The sequence below is a fragment of the Parasteatoda tepidariorum genome, chromosome 6 (assembly GCF_982258835.1).
Source record: "Parasteatoda tepidariorum strain Cologne lab strain chromosome 6, Ptep-v5.0, whole genome shotgun sequence".
NCBI classification, from domain to species: domain Eukaryota; kingdom Metazoa; phylum Arthropoda; class Arachnida; order Araneae; family Theridiidae; genus Parasteatoda; species Parasteatoda tepidariorum.
The window spans coordinates 31,911,800-31,924,481 of NC_141760.1; the positions used below are offsets into that span (position 1 = coordinate 31,911,800).

General features: G+C 26.5%; 1 protein-coding gene across 1 annotated transcript in view; it reads right to left on the reverse strand.

The window, feature by feature from the left end:
• The window catches only part of LOC107453108 (voltage-dependent calcium channel subunit alpha-2/delta-1), a 60,009-nt gene that overhangs the window by 41,890 nt on the left and 5,437 nt on the right, over nucleotides 1–12,682 (reverse strand). Inside the window, exons 5-14 of the mRNA XM_043044668.3 lie at nucleotides 11,395–11,530; nucleotides 10,160–10,291; nucleotides 8,686–8,755; nucleotides 8,547–8,597; nucleotides 6,747–6,846; nucleotides 6,594–6,662; nucleotides 5,290–5,379; nucleotides 3,836–3,958; nucleotides 2,769–2,847; nucleotides 258–307 (exon numbers count right to left, since the gene is read on the reverse strand). Coding sequence (XP_042900602.1) covers nucleotides 258–307; nucleotides 2,769–2,847; nucleotides 3,836–3,958; nucleotides 5,290–5,379; nucleotides 6,594–6,662; nucleotides 6,747–6,846; nucleotides 8,547–8,597; nucleotides 8,686–8,755; nucleotides 10,160–10,291; nucleotides 11,395–11,530 — 900 coding nt within the window. The remainder of the gene's footprint in view (nucleotides 1–257; nucleotides 308–2,768; nucleotides 2,848–3,835; nucleotides 3,959–5,289; nucleotides 5,380–6,593; nucleotides 6,663–6,746; nucleotides 6,847–8,546; nucleotides 8,598–8,685; nucleotides 8,756–10,159; nucleotides 10,292–11,394; nucleotides 11,531–12,682) is intronic.

Sequence of the window (12,682 nt, forward strand, 5' to 3'; positions counted from 1 at the left end):
ACTATAAAACAATTCTGCTGAACATTTGACAAAAATAAATTAACAAATCATAAGGCACATAAAAAAGCAAAACTACTTACTCTACTGCTAGATAATCTAGCAAGATACATGCAACAACAGTAGACATGCAGGAAACATTATAAGCACTCACAGACAGAAACCTAAAATTTTTTTCAGCAGATAATAAATAATCAACAAGCTGTAAACTCATGCAATATCAACATTGTTTTCAGAAAGAAAAAAAGAAAACACTTTACTTGAATCTTGGTTCTGACAGCTCCCATTGCTTGAATCGACGTGAAGTAACCTTAAAGAGGAAAGAAGTTTCAGTTTAAATAAATTGTGAATTGATTGTTATTCACACAAAGATGGATAGAAAGTCTTTGTGTTGATGGAGAAAAAAAAAAAAAAACAATATATAAAGCATAAATTGAAAGATTTATAGAAGGCAGCTATACTACTGAAATAGATAGGTAGCAACATCAGTTAGAAACATGGAGAATAGGTGAAAAATAATTATTGTTATATAAAACAGAATAAAAAGATTCAGAAAACAATCAAATACTAGAAACATTGTATAACTTATGCCTACATCCTTTTTTTTTATTAAAATTATGGTTATGGTAATTTGCATAATTCTTTTTACCAAAAGATAAGTTGTTAACAAATGGATGAATTTCTGGATTGCACCTCAAATTTTGGATTAAATTATGTTTTAGCACTGATATGATGCCAGTTTTGCAATATAAGTTTCAAAGCAATAATATATATATATATATATAGACATAAAATATATATATATATGACATTTATTTTAAGAGCCAAAAAGATTTCCTAGCATGCTACATTTCTTTATGGAGATTTATTTTCTAAAAATAAATACTATTTAATTAAATCCATAGACACTCTTTTAATCTATGTCAATGAAACTAATATTTAATTTTAAGTAATGATTCAGAATTTCTGTAAAAGCTTTGTTTCTAATTATCAGAATTTCTGTAAACAAATCCCGAATCATTTAATATCTACCTACTATAAGAGACCTTTCAGGAAAAATTTAGAGGTCTAAAAGGATAACTTCATTTCATTGTCAAAAATATGACATGATACACAAATGTAAAAAAAAAAAAAAAATTAAGCTACACAAGTATAAAAGATTTTTTAAAGTGTATATCAATTATTGTACACTTTTATGCAAAGAACGCCACATTATTTCAATTTTAAAATGTTCTAATAGCTCAAAATTCCAATTATAAAATACTCTTAGCATGAGGTTTTTAAAATCTAGATTTTTAACAACTGTATATTGATTCTTGACATTGGAGCATTTTTTAACATTCTCGAATTCACATGGTTTATGAATTGTTTTCATAGCAATTTTTTGAAATGTGGTTTTTAAAATGCTGATACTTTCTCTGTGGTATTATTTGGACACGCTTAATTTGCAACATTCCTATTCTAGATTCTTGTGGTCTTGTCGATTAATTTTTTAACAGATTTTAATTTCACAGCTAAAATTTTTTAAATGGTTTTCAAAATGCTGATTTTTTGTAACAATATTATAAACAGACAACATGAATAATTTAATTGTCAAATTTTCATAAACTGATTTTTCGCATAAATTAATTTTTCACATGAATTGATTTTTTTATCTGCATATCTAACAGAATATCTACACCTTCTCAAAAGTTTGCTTAAAGTTGGATTTGATTTTTCAGAGTATCAATGTAAAATATACTGTAAATAAATGATTTATTAAAATAGCCTTTTAATTGAAATTACCTTTTTAATTGATTTAATTTTTAATCAAAGAAAATAAACTCTGTTTACAGAATAATTTTTTGATATGAATAATAATGAAATGATAAGGAAATGATAATGAAATTTTAAAATGATAAGGGGATTTTTACCTCTAAAATATAACTTAAAAAATACAAGCAGAATATTAATCACATCAAATTCATTATTCAATCTTTAAAATAAACAGTTTATGTAAAATGATAAAATTCATACAGAAATACAGCATAAATATTTTCACAATCCCCTAAGCTAATCTAATAAGAGTTGATGGTCAAGATATAAAATGTGCATTCAGCTATTATAAAAATTTATCTGCTTAGTAACTGTAACTGGTAGTTTTTTTATTGATGATAAATAAATAAAGGTGTATGTAAAGATAGTCCCAAAATAATCTCTTTTTTATTTATCCATTTATATTTAGAAATACAAAAATTTTTATTTTCTATAATATGACATTTTGGTATACTTCTCTACGTAATTACATTTTTGTAGATACTGCGACAGTTTATGGATACTCTTGTTATACAAGCTCTCCACCATGCCTTTGCATTAAAATTGATCTTTCCCTCCATTATTAGAGCTGAATCACATTTCCACCAGAAATCTTTTAAATTAGGGTACTGGTGAGAGTCCTTGAGTGCCATACCTGAATGTGTTATGTGTGTGAAGATATTACATCAAAGTTAATGCAAACGAGTGGAAGTTTAACAATTGATGAAGTTAAAAATGAATCTCAACGCTTTCTCAAAGTCATTGTAAAGAGCTGGTATGACATAGACATACAAAAACGGGAACAGTAATCAGTATTTACAAAATTACATTGATCAATAAGCATATTATGTAGGGAAAATAGACACACATTGCTTTTTGTAGATTACTTTCTAAATCAAATTTTATATTGATTGAACCAACAAATGAGAACACAAAGAAATTGTTAAGGATTATAGTATAAAAAAGCATTCATTTACCTCTATTAGTACAGGCTATTTCTTTTAAAGTGGCATAAGGTACAGGATGAGGACCAATAGCATAAGCAAATACTCTTATCTAAATAAAATATTACAAATTATTTAATCGAAGCAATGAAGAATGTAAAATAACGGACACACAGAATCAAAAGAAATTTAAGATGAATTAGGTCGTTCATGCAATGACTCAAAAGCTAGATGGGAATATATGGTGCCAGAATGAAAGCTGAAAGTTAAAAATAAAAAGCGAAATTAAATGGTACTATAAACTATGTTTGATGGAAAAGCAAAATGTTGAAGAAAAGAAAGAATATAAAAGTAACAGTTACAGGAGCAGATAGATCTATATTTACTTAAAAAAATTAAACATCTTAAGGGAGAGAATAACAGAAGTTTTTATAAAAAATAATACTTAATAACAATCCTAATACTTAAGGAACATGAAATTTAAATAAATATGCAAAAATATTAAGATTTATATAAAGGGGGACAAGTGTTTAATTAAATAAGTATTTAATATAGTCTAGAAAATATTAATATAAAATGTATAAATATTATTAGGAGTATAATTATATTCTATTCTGCATGTGGAAAGATAATTCCTTTGGAAAGAGTTTTAGAGCTCTTCTTCAGTTCAATTTAAGGATGGACAATAAAACAATGTGATTAATTTAATACTTCAATACTCAACTAATTTAAGTTATGAAACAGAAACTATGAATAAGAAACTACAGATAGTAATTTCAATAACTAACAGATGTTGTTATGCAAACTATGTAATAGTTTACAATACTAGTTTCTGTTGTTCATGTATTTTGTGAATGTTCTAAATGTGAATGTTTCTATGTAAAGCCCAGAATCAAATAGTGATAAAGAATAAACAATTAAATCCAAGGTTAATTTATGATTTCAACAGGATTCATTATTTATCTGACCATGCGTTTTGCAATTAGGCAAGTTTGTAGTAAAATATAATTTAATTTAAAAAGAATTATATGAATATGAAAGAATAGAAGATTTTTTATACACAACTTGTATCTAAAAAATGGTAAACAGTAAAAACTTACACTTTTATCAGAATTGTATTTGTCTAAAACTTCCCATGCTTCTTCGGTCCCACCATCGCTGAACAGCATGATTACTTGATTGCAATCTGACCCAGCCCACATTTCAGTACGATTCTCACGAAACTGTAAACATACACATATGTATAAAATAGAAATATACAAAATTGAATACACAACAAGATATACACACTCATTTAAAAAAATTACAGATAATCAAGACTAATGAAACACTAGGAGGAAGCAAAAGGTCAGGGATGCCCGTCCTCTGAAAAAAGTAAACCTAGAATGGATGTGTAAGACTGAGTAAATTTGCAGTACGATTTTAACTTGGTGTACATTTTTTGAACTAAAAGTTTATTTTTAGATCATAATAGAATACGATTAAATCTGTTTTATTCATAATGTAAATATTTTGGAAATATTAAAAATCGTTATTACGCATTTGATTTATGGATAAATCAGCAATGCTCCTCCTGAAAGACTAGCCTTATTTCTGTTAAGGCACTGATCGCTGTGGCACATAATCTTAACAATCCTTCTAAAAATTCCAGATGGTTATAATATGACTTTTACGAAAATATGAGTGCTTGCCGAGCATGTGGTTTGAGATAGAGAAATAAAAGTTAGCATTAAAGTATGTGCTTAAAGGTAGCAAATTATTACTTAGCTCAAAATTATCACATAGCTGTCACAGTTATGGCTACTATGACAAAATTTTGAAAATCATCAAATGGCAATACATTAATAAAGTTATTAAACTAAAACAATTTCTTTTAGAATTACATTTCTGGAGAGAATAAGTGAAAATTGTTATTTTTGTCAATAAATATTATGCAGGTGTCTGTCCAGACATTTTGTGAAAGGTCCATTTTCGTAAAATTGTGAAAAAATTACTCGCAATTTGTGAATATAAAATAAACGTTAAGTCACATTCCTTAAACCAGGGTCCTGCTTTTGTGAATTTGTGCAAATAGGGTCCTGTTATAGCTAAAACTCTTTTCAATGAGTTTTTAAATTGTAAAGAGATACAAGATTATGCTCAACGATGTAAAATTATAATTTAAAAAAATTAAATTTTAAAAAATATACAGCAATTGGTGCTACTAAATTAGAGATGCAACATACTAACATTTGGTATTTACCCTATACTACTGAATGCAGAATATTCATATCGAACGAATAATGGAAGAAGCGTCTGTCGAAGACAAAGCTTAGCTCATTTACATCTGTCTTTCTTTCCCCCCACCCCCCTGGGAAGAATTTATTCGATTAACAAAACAATAATGAAGATAAAAAAAATTGTGAAAGGTCTGATTAAAAGATAAATTATTTTGTGAAGGGTCCGTTAATGGACCCAAATTTCTTCTAAACAAACCCCTGTTACGTGCGTATAATATATATGCTGAAACAAAATTTCAAAAACACTCTAATTACTGCAAATATATTAAGTTTACCTGTTCGAAAGCTCTGAACGCAAATTCAAGACCAACATCTAGCTTAGCCATGTTGCCATCTTCAACAGTGTCAATGCTTTTAGAAAGTATCTAAATAAGATGTTAGAAAAGATTTTAATATTTTATTGAATTTTCTTCACTACTCCAAAACACTTTAATTATATTCATTTTAACAATGATGCCAATAGTCATTTAAGTAGATGTAAGTTAATTCTCATGACAATTGTGAAAGTTATTTGTAAGCATGTTAAATATCAATATTCATTAAAAGTACAAAATTTGGCACAAAAGAAAACAAAAAAGAAAGAAAAAGGAAAGAAACAGTAAGTAGGTAACCTTCGGGATTTGGTACCCATATTTATTCAAACAACATAAATCCCTTTAATAAGCATAAAATTAATCAAGGTACACACTTACAGATTTTCTCATATAAATTAGAAAAGCAAAAAAAGGGCAAAACAAAATTTATTTTTCGGTCTTAAAGCTGAATTATAAGTTAAATAATTAAAACTCACGAGTTAAATAATTAAAACTCACGAGTTAAATAATTAAAACTATTTTAACTATAATATGAAAGGTGTTTACTACACTAGGGAGCATTGCAAGCTCTTTACTGCCTCTATTTTAGGGTTATTGTATCCGGTGTATTTTCAGGTTATTTGGCTCAACATGACTTTGTTCTAAATGATAATGTGCAACATAAACCTAGCCTTGCTACTTTAACTAAATACTAACACTTATGTGCACACAGTGCATTGCTTGTAACAAGAACAAATAATAATAAACAAATCAAAGGAAGCGAAATCAGGACTGCCAAAAAGACTAGTTCTTTCTACGTATAGTAACCATGTTGCTTTTTTAAACAAAATATTTAAAAATAATTGAAAGAAATTTTAACTTCAAATTCAGCAGAACAATAATATCTTATGAAATGCAGCAGATTTGAGCCCAGGAATCATATTATTTATGTTGTTTACTAAAAAAATTATCTGTTTGAAAATATTGCCTCACATAATAAGCTGTAGTAAGCTTTTTAACTGGTAGTTGTTAAGGCAAAGATCTCAAGATTTGTTTTTGTTTATATTTGTATTGAAAACACCACCCAGAGTAAGGTAAAATTACAAAAATGGAGTATCAAAATGTTCGTTATGAGATAAATAAATAAGAAATCATTTAGTATAATAAATAAAATATGCACAGCTAAATTTTGTGTAGTGTCATTATTAGTGCTATTGTTTTTCTATTATAGTAAAAATATTATTAGGAGAAAAAAATATTAAAAAAATGCATCAAAAAATAAATACTTGTTTATTTCTTCTGTTAGCTTGAACTAAAGTATCAAAACAAGATATCCATTTGGCAGTAGTATTAAACTAGAAGAGAAAAAATAAATTATCATGAAGGTTTACTTTACAGAACACACTAAGAGTAAAATAGCATAAAAAGTAAATACATACAGATATTATGTTCACAAAGTCATTTTCACCTAGAGTGGTTAGCAACGTTTTGACAGCAATTTTCATAATTTCTAATGTTTGCCCATGCATACTTCCGCTCCTACACAATAATTAATGACATTTATGAGTCTGAATGCAATACAAGCAAAAAATAGAAAAAGATAAATGAAAGACATAGTTGCCAACCTTAGGAGTCAAAAATTAGGAACACTACATGCGAAAAAATTATACGCACCAATTACGAGAGTAAAACAAAAATTTAACTATTAAATAATAACATTAATAGACATATATTTAAATATCTTATATAAATTAATAAAAAAAAATTTATTATAAAAACTATCTTTTGTGGGAAATTTATAATATTAATATTTTATAATTAGGAATACCAGTATAATAGTTTAAAAACAACAATTACCTATTAATATATAATTATTCTTCTCCAAATTATAAAACACAGGTAAATATTAAACTACACCATAAACAAATATTTCTGATGCAAGTGTTTAAATTCAACAATAAATTTTTTAAAACATAATAATAGTTGTTTAAGATTCAATTTAGTGAAATGATCAGCAACTGCTATTGAAATAGTATTTTCCAATGAAAAGCTACTAATAATTACTTCAGCACAATCACACGAAGCGCGAGTGCGGCGATCAGAACAAGGGATTGGTTTAAAAGCAAAAATACAGCAATTTTACAAAAATTCGAGTTTTTTATAAAAATATCGGATTTTCAATTTTGATTTAAAAATTAGGAACAAATCTGAAAGATTCTGGACAGTTGGCAGCTATGGAAAGATCTAATTGAGGAAAATGAATAAATAAAATATAAATGAAAAACATTGGTTTAAAACAATTGTACTGAAAACCACAATCAAATTCTTATACTGAATTTTAGCATGTACAGAAAAGATAAGAAATTTAAGCATCTGAGCAGTTAAATAAACTAAAAAATAAAAGGGAGTAAAAGAAGCAATATTTATGCCTACAGTCTGAAAATTTGGATGGAAAGAAACAGTTTATAACAAATCCCTCAAAGGGGTAGCTAAGACAAAAGCAAGAAAGTCTTACCAGAAACATGAAACTTAATATCAGACAAAGGCCGAGGAGTAAGCACAATTTTTTTTTAATACATTGACTGTGTAAAGGACTAAACATTAACAAAATCTTTTTCCAAGAGAAGTGAATTTTTAAGATCAATATAATATTCAGAGTTTTATATTTAGGTTTAAAAAATCCATTAAAATTATTAAAATAAAGAAAAAAATTCAGATTTACTGTGATAATAATGATTATTACTTTTATATTGTTCATTAAGTGAATCGAAAATTATTTCCATAAATATACTTCCCATAAAGACATTAATTATATGATAGAATAATTTAAATAGACAGTTGAAATGAAAATGGTCATTGTTAAGCAATCATTGTTAGTTTTCACTAGATTTTGCTATAGCCTGATCTGAAATGACACATATTGCTATTAATATCAAATTATTCAGTTGATTCCTGTGCTATAATAACACTCAGACATCATAAATAAGAAATTTAAAAAAAAAAACATTTAAGAACGAGGTAAAAATTAAAATGAATTTTAAAATAAAATTAGAATGTAAATTTGTTTTAATGAATCGCAACATTTACAACAATTTTGAGACAAGAAAACAAAAACTAAAACTTTTAAATCCAAACTTCATGTAGAATTTAATTTAAAAACTTACATTTCAGGTCAAAAATTAATAAGATCCAATTAAATAAGAATTAATAAGAATTAAATAAGAATCATTGATACTTACAAGTCCATTAATATTAACATGTCTTTAGGAGAGCTTGTAGCATGGACATACCTAAAATAAAATTAGAAATACCCTTAAAACTGAATATAAATGAAAATAATTAACATTTTATTATATTTGCACATTAAAAAGACCTTACCATGGTCTTAGCCGAACATCATATAAGTCTGGAAATTCTGGTTTCCTGGGTAAGGTGATCCACCAACTAGCTGCAAATAACAAAATTTAATCTACCATGAAATATAATTTTTTACAAAACTCAAGCACCAGTGAGCAAAAATTTCAAATCATAAATTAAATTTTTTTATTATAGTTCCAAGCATCGAATTAATATTATTATTTGCAGGCTAAAGAAAAATAATTACAAACCAAAGGAATGATAATTTAAAAAATGACATAAAAAATAAAATGATAGTAACAAATATATATTACTAATTTAAAGTAATAGAAGTGCTTCAAGTTTATATATAAAAAAAGGTTTACAAGTATAAAATAAAAATGTATGTAACTTTTTTCATCTTTCTCTGGCGGATTTTTCTTTCGAATTTCCAATCCAAAAAAAGTATTTTTTTTAAAATTGCTGAAAATTAATATATGTTCTATCCTAAATTCAAAAATGCAAAATATTTTTGACAGCAAGCAATTTTTAGTTTCTGATTTCACATGTCAAAATAATATCAAATGAGAAATACCGGAATTTTAAGACCCATCAGGAAATCTGGAGCAATAACTGGCAAAAATACGAAGGAATCATCACATTGAAAGCAAATAATCAAATATGCGATTTAAATTTTGCATGCAAAAAAAATTGTAGTAAAAACATAGGGGTTCTTTAAAAAGTAAAAAAATCACAGCAATAACTGTCGAAAAAATTATTGACACTGCATGGATTTACAATGATATTAGCACACACTATGATTGTCAAAGAGTGATTACTTAAAAGTGGATGACTTCGTGTGGTGTAATGATATTGGTATTTTTTTAAAAAAATATCATGAGAATATCAATAGTAATTACTGAGCAATGAAAAATAACAAAATTTCAAAAAAATGAAATAAAAATTCTTAGCAATGATAACCAAAAAGGATCAGAAGGGAGTTGTAAACGATAAAGTGAATGCTCAAATGCACGATTTCAAACTTCATGTGCATAATAGCTTATCAATTTTATTTCAATCAAATAAAAAAAGGGGGTTACAAAAAAAGACACCACAATGATTTATTAATTATTTTGCTACAAATCTGAAATTGTATCAAAATCCTCCTCCAGATTATCTTTTGACAATCTGGAAGATAATCCATTTATCAAAATTTTCTTCCCAGAGAAAATTAATAATGACAAACATTTCTTCCCCCTCTGTTATGCAAGAAAGGCATCTTGAAATTAATTCAACTGAGAAAAAAAAACTTGTTTTAAAAATTCTGTAGAAAATAAAATAATTTTTTTTTTGCTTTCCAAAGGAAACATCTTTTTGCAGAACTTAATAATTTTCCGCGACTATGCCGCTAGGATTCTACCACAGAGCATTCATGATATTTAAATAAAATGATCTGAAATAATACTACCAAAATTTTGTAATTAAATTACATAAAAAAAAAACAAAATAAACATACCAGGATAAACACGCATAAAGCCAGACTGGCTTCCAAATGACTGCCACATTATGTCTGGATCTAGTTCAGCATTTTTCTTAAAAACAGTGTCTAGTTTAGAAGACCATTTTAAGCCATTGCGAATATCCAGAGCTAAAAAAGAATAAAATCAAAGCATTCCACTTTAGTTAAAAAAATTTAAACTACACGTTTGCAGAGCAGAATAAAAAATTTTCCAATGCAAAATCATAAAAGTATAGAGAGATTTGATCATTATTTAGAACAAATAAATGTGTTGCTTGCTTAACCCTAGATTCATAAACATTCATCACACACACACATACAGACTGAGCAAAATATGCTAACTGTTGTAATCTCTAAAATTAAAGGAGATAATAAAAATCAAGCAATTCTAATAATTTTTTTAAAATACTCTTAGTGACTAATTTTTTATTATTTATATAAATTTAAAATTTTTCAAAAAATAAAAAACTGGTGTAACATGCAAACTTAATATATTGATTTACATTTGTAACTTTCAGTTTTTAATTTTTAAACTTAAGGGAATTACTGAAGAATTTAGTGTAAATGTCACCAAGAGTTATTTAAACAAAACCTACTAGAACTGTTTGATTATTTTCAACTAAGATTAAGAGTAAAAATATGATATTCGCAAATGGTGGAATAGCTCGAAAGTACTAAAAGCTAATAAAACAAGTAGAAAATTTTTTCATTAGCAAGTAAAATTTTTTCATTAAGTTTAATTACAATTCACATTGAACTTGAGTTAGAAAAAAAAATATTTCAAAAAAGATTTTGCATTTAGGTACAATTTGTAATTTCACAACTAAATAATAAAATTCATATATGAGGTACTTAAAACGTTTAAAAATCTTTTTATCAATGTTGGATAGCAAAAAGTTGCATTAAATATGTGTATATAGTAATATATGCATGTTTTGCCACTTCTGCAGAACATTTGCTTTATCATAACTACAACTGCAAAACATTAAGACATTTTGCACATGAGACTATTTCTTCTTTTTACTAATAGTATAAAAATGTATTGTCATTTACACTAGCATTTGAATTTGATTCTCGCAAAGTTTCAAATATTATTTAAAAATTTAAATTATTTCGAAATAAATAAAACCACTATTTTTAGAAGTAAATAAAATTTATTTAGGCTTTTATTTAGGCAAAGAAAAAACTTTGCCTGAATAAAAAATTACTGAGGTGTAATAAGCCATACTCACATTTTTCATAAATTTCTACAGGTATGTGAACTCCAGAATATTGGGTATTCACTGCTTTGTTAAATTTTTCATTATACTGCAACTTAGAATCATTTTGCCTAAGATCTTTCAACTTAAGGAATTCTTCTTCACTCAGCTGAAATAGAAATCATAATCTCATATTTCCATTTTTTTATTATTTTTAAATTTGCTAATCATGTTAAAATAATGATGAGATTTATTTAAACAACATTCACACTCTTTTTTCATTAAACAACAATCATGAAATGTTAAAGAGATTCAAGAAAACATTCTACAATATAATAAGTGTCACTAATCACAACATCACTAATTTACACTAAAAATTTTCGCACATATATAAGAAAATTACTTCCAAGACATCAAGTACCTTTCAAGTTTTTTTTTTTTTTAGACAACTTTATAAAAAATCTGCCTAAAAACTTTCCGAAATAAGCTATGATTCCTAAGGCTTCTGCACTCGTTTTGATAAAAAAAAATTTTTTTTTTTAGCAACATCAAGTAAGAGAAGGAAAGGTTTTAACTTAAAAATAAAAGAACATTATAAGCATTAAGCTTCAGTGCAATCGTATAGTATAAATTTAAATTTGTCCAGATTCACTACATAGATGTTTTTTTAAGGAGTTGCCTGGTTGTTCTGATTATCATCGGATTCTGATATTAACTTTAAAACAAAGGGCTAAGTCGTTAACCATGTTCACTTAAAGTATAAGTTCGATTACTAGTTATAAATGTTCCCAGAAATTCACTACACTGATGCTTTTTTTTTAGGATGAAAGAATTGCGTGGATGCTTACTTTCGATCAATTTACACTGCCCAGAAAAATTAATAATGTACATTATATCTGGGTGTAAGACTAATTTTAATTAGAGGCCTTTTGTTTTGAATAGAGCCACAAATGTTTGTTGCATGTGAAAAGATTTAATATAAGTGTGGAGTAAATTTTGTTAGCAAAGAAAAAAAAAATTGCCAAGCATCAAATGCAGTTGTACAACAAATCAGTTCTCTTCTCCTAAATATGCTACAACAAATTAAAATCACCCATGACTTTTTTAATTCCTCAGAAAGTGGTCCTACATATAATCCATAAATAGAAGGAACCATTTTAAAATTGAAAAGGATAAATATTTAGATTAGTCATATCTAGACATTTAAGAAAATTACATTCATCTTTCCAAAATCAAATTCATTTTTCCATTTTAAGATCTTTTTCGTACTTTATCAAACAATATGTAATTATGTGCACATTATACAAATCAATTATCTTTA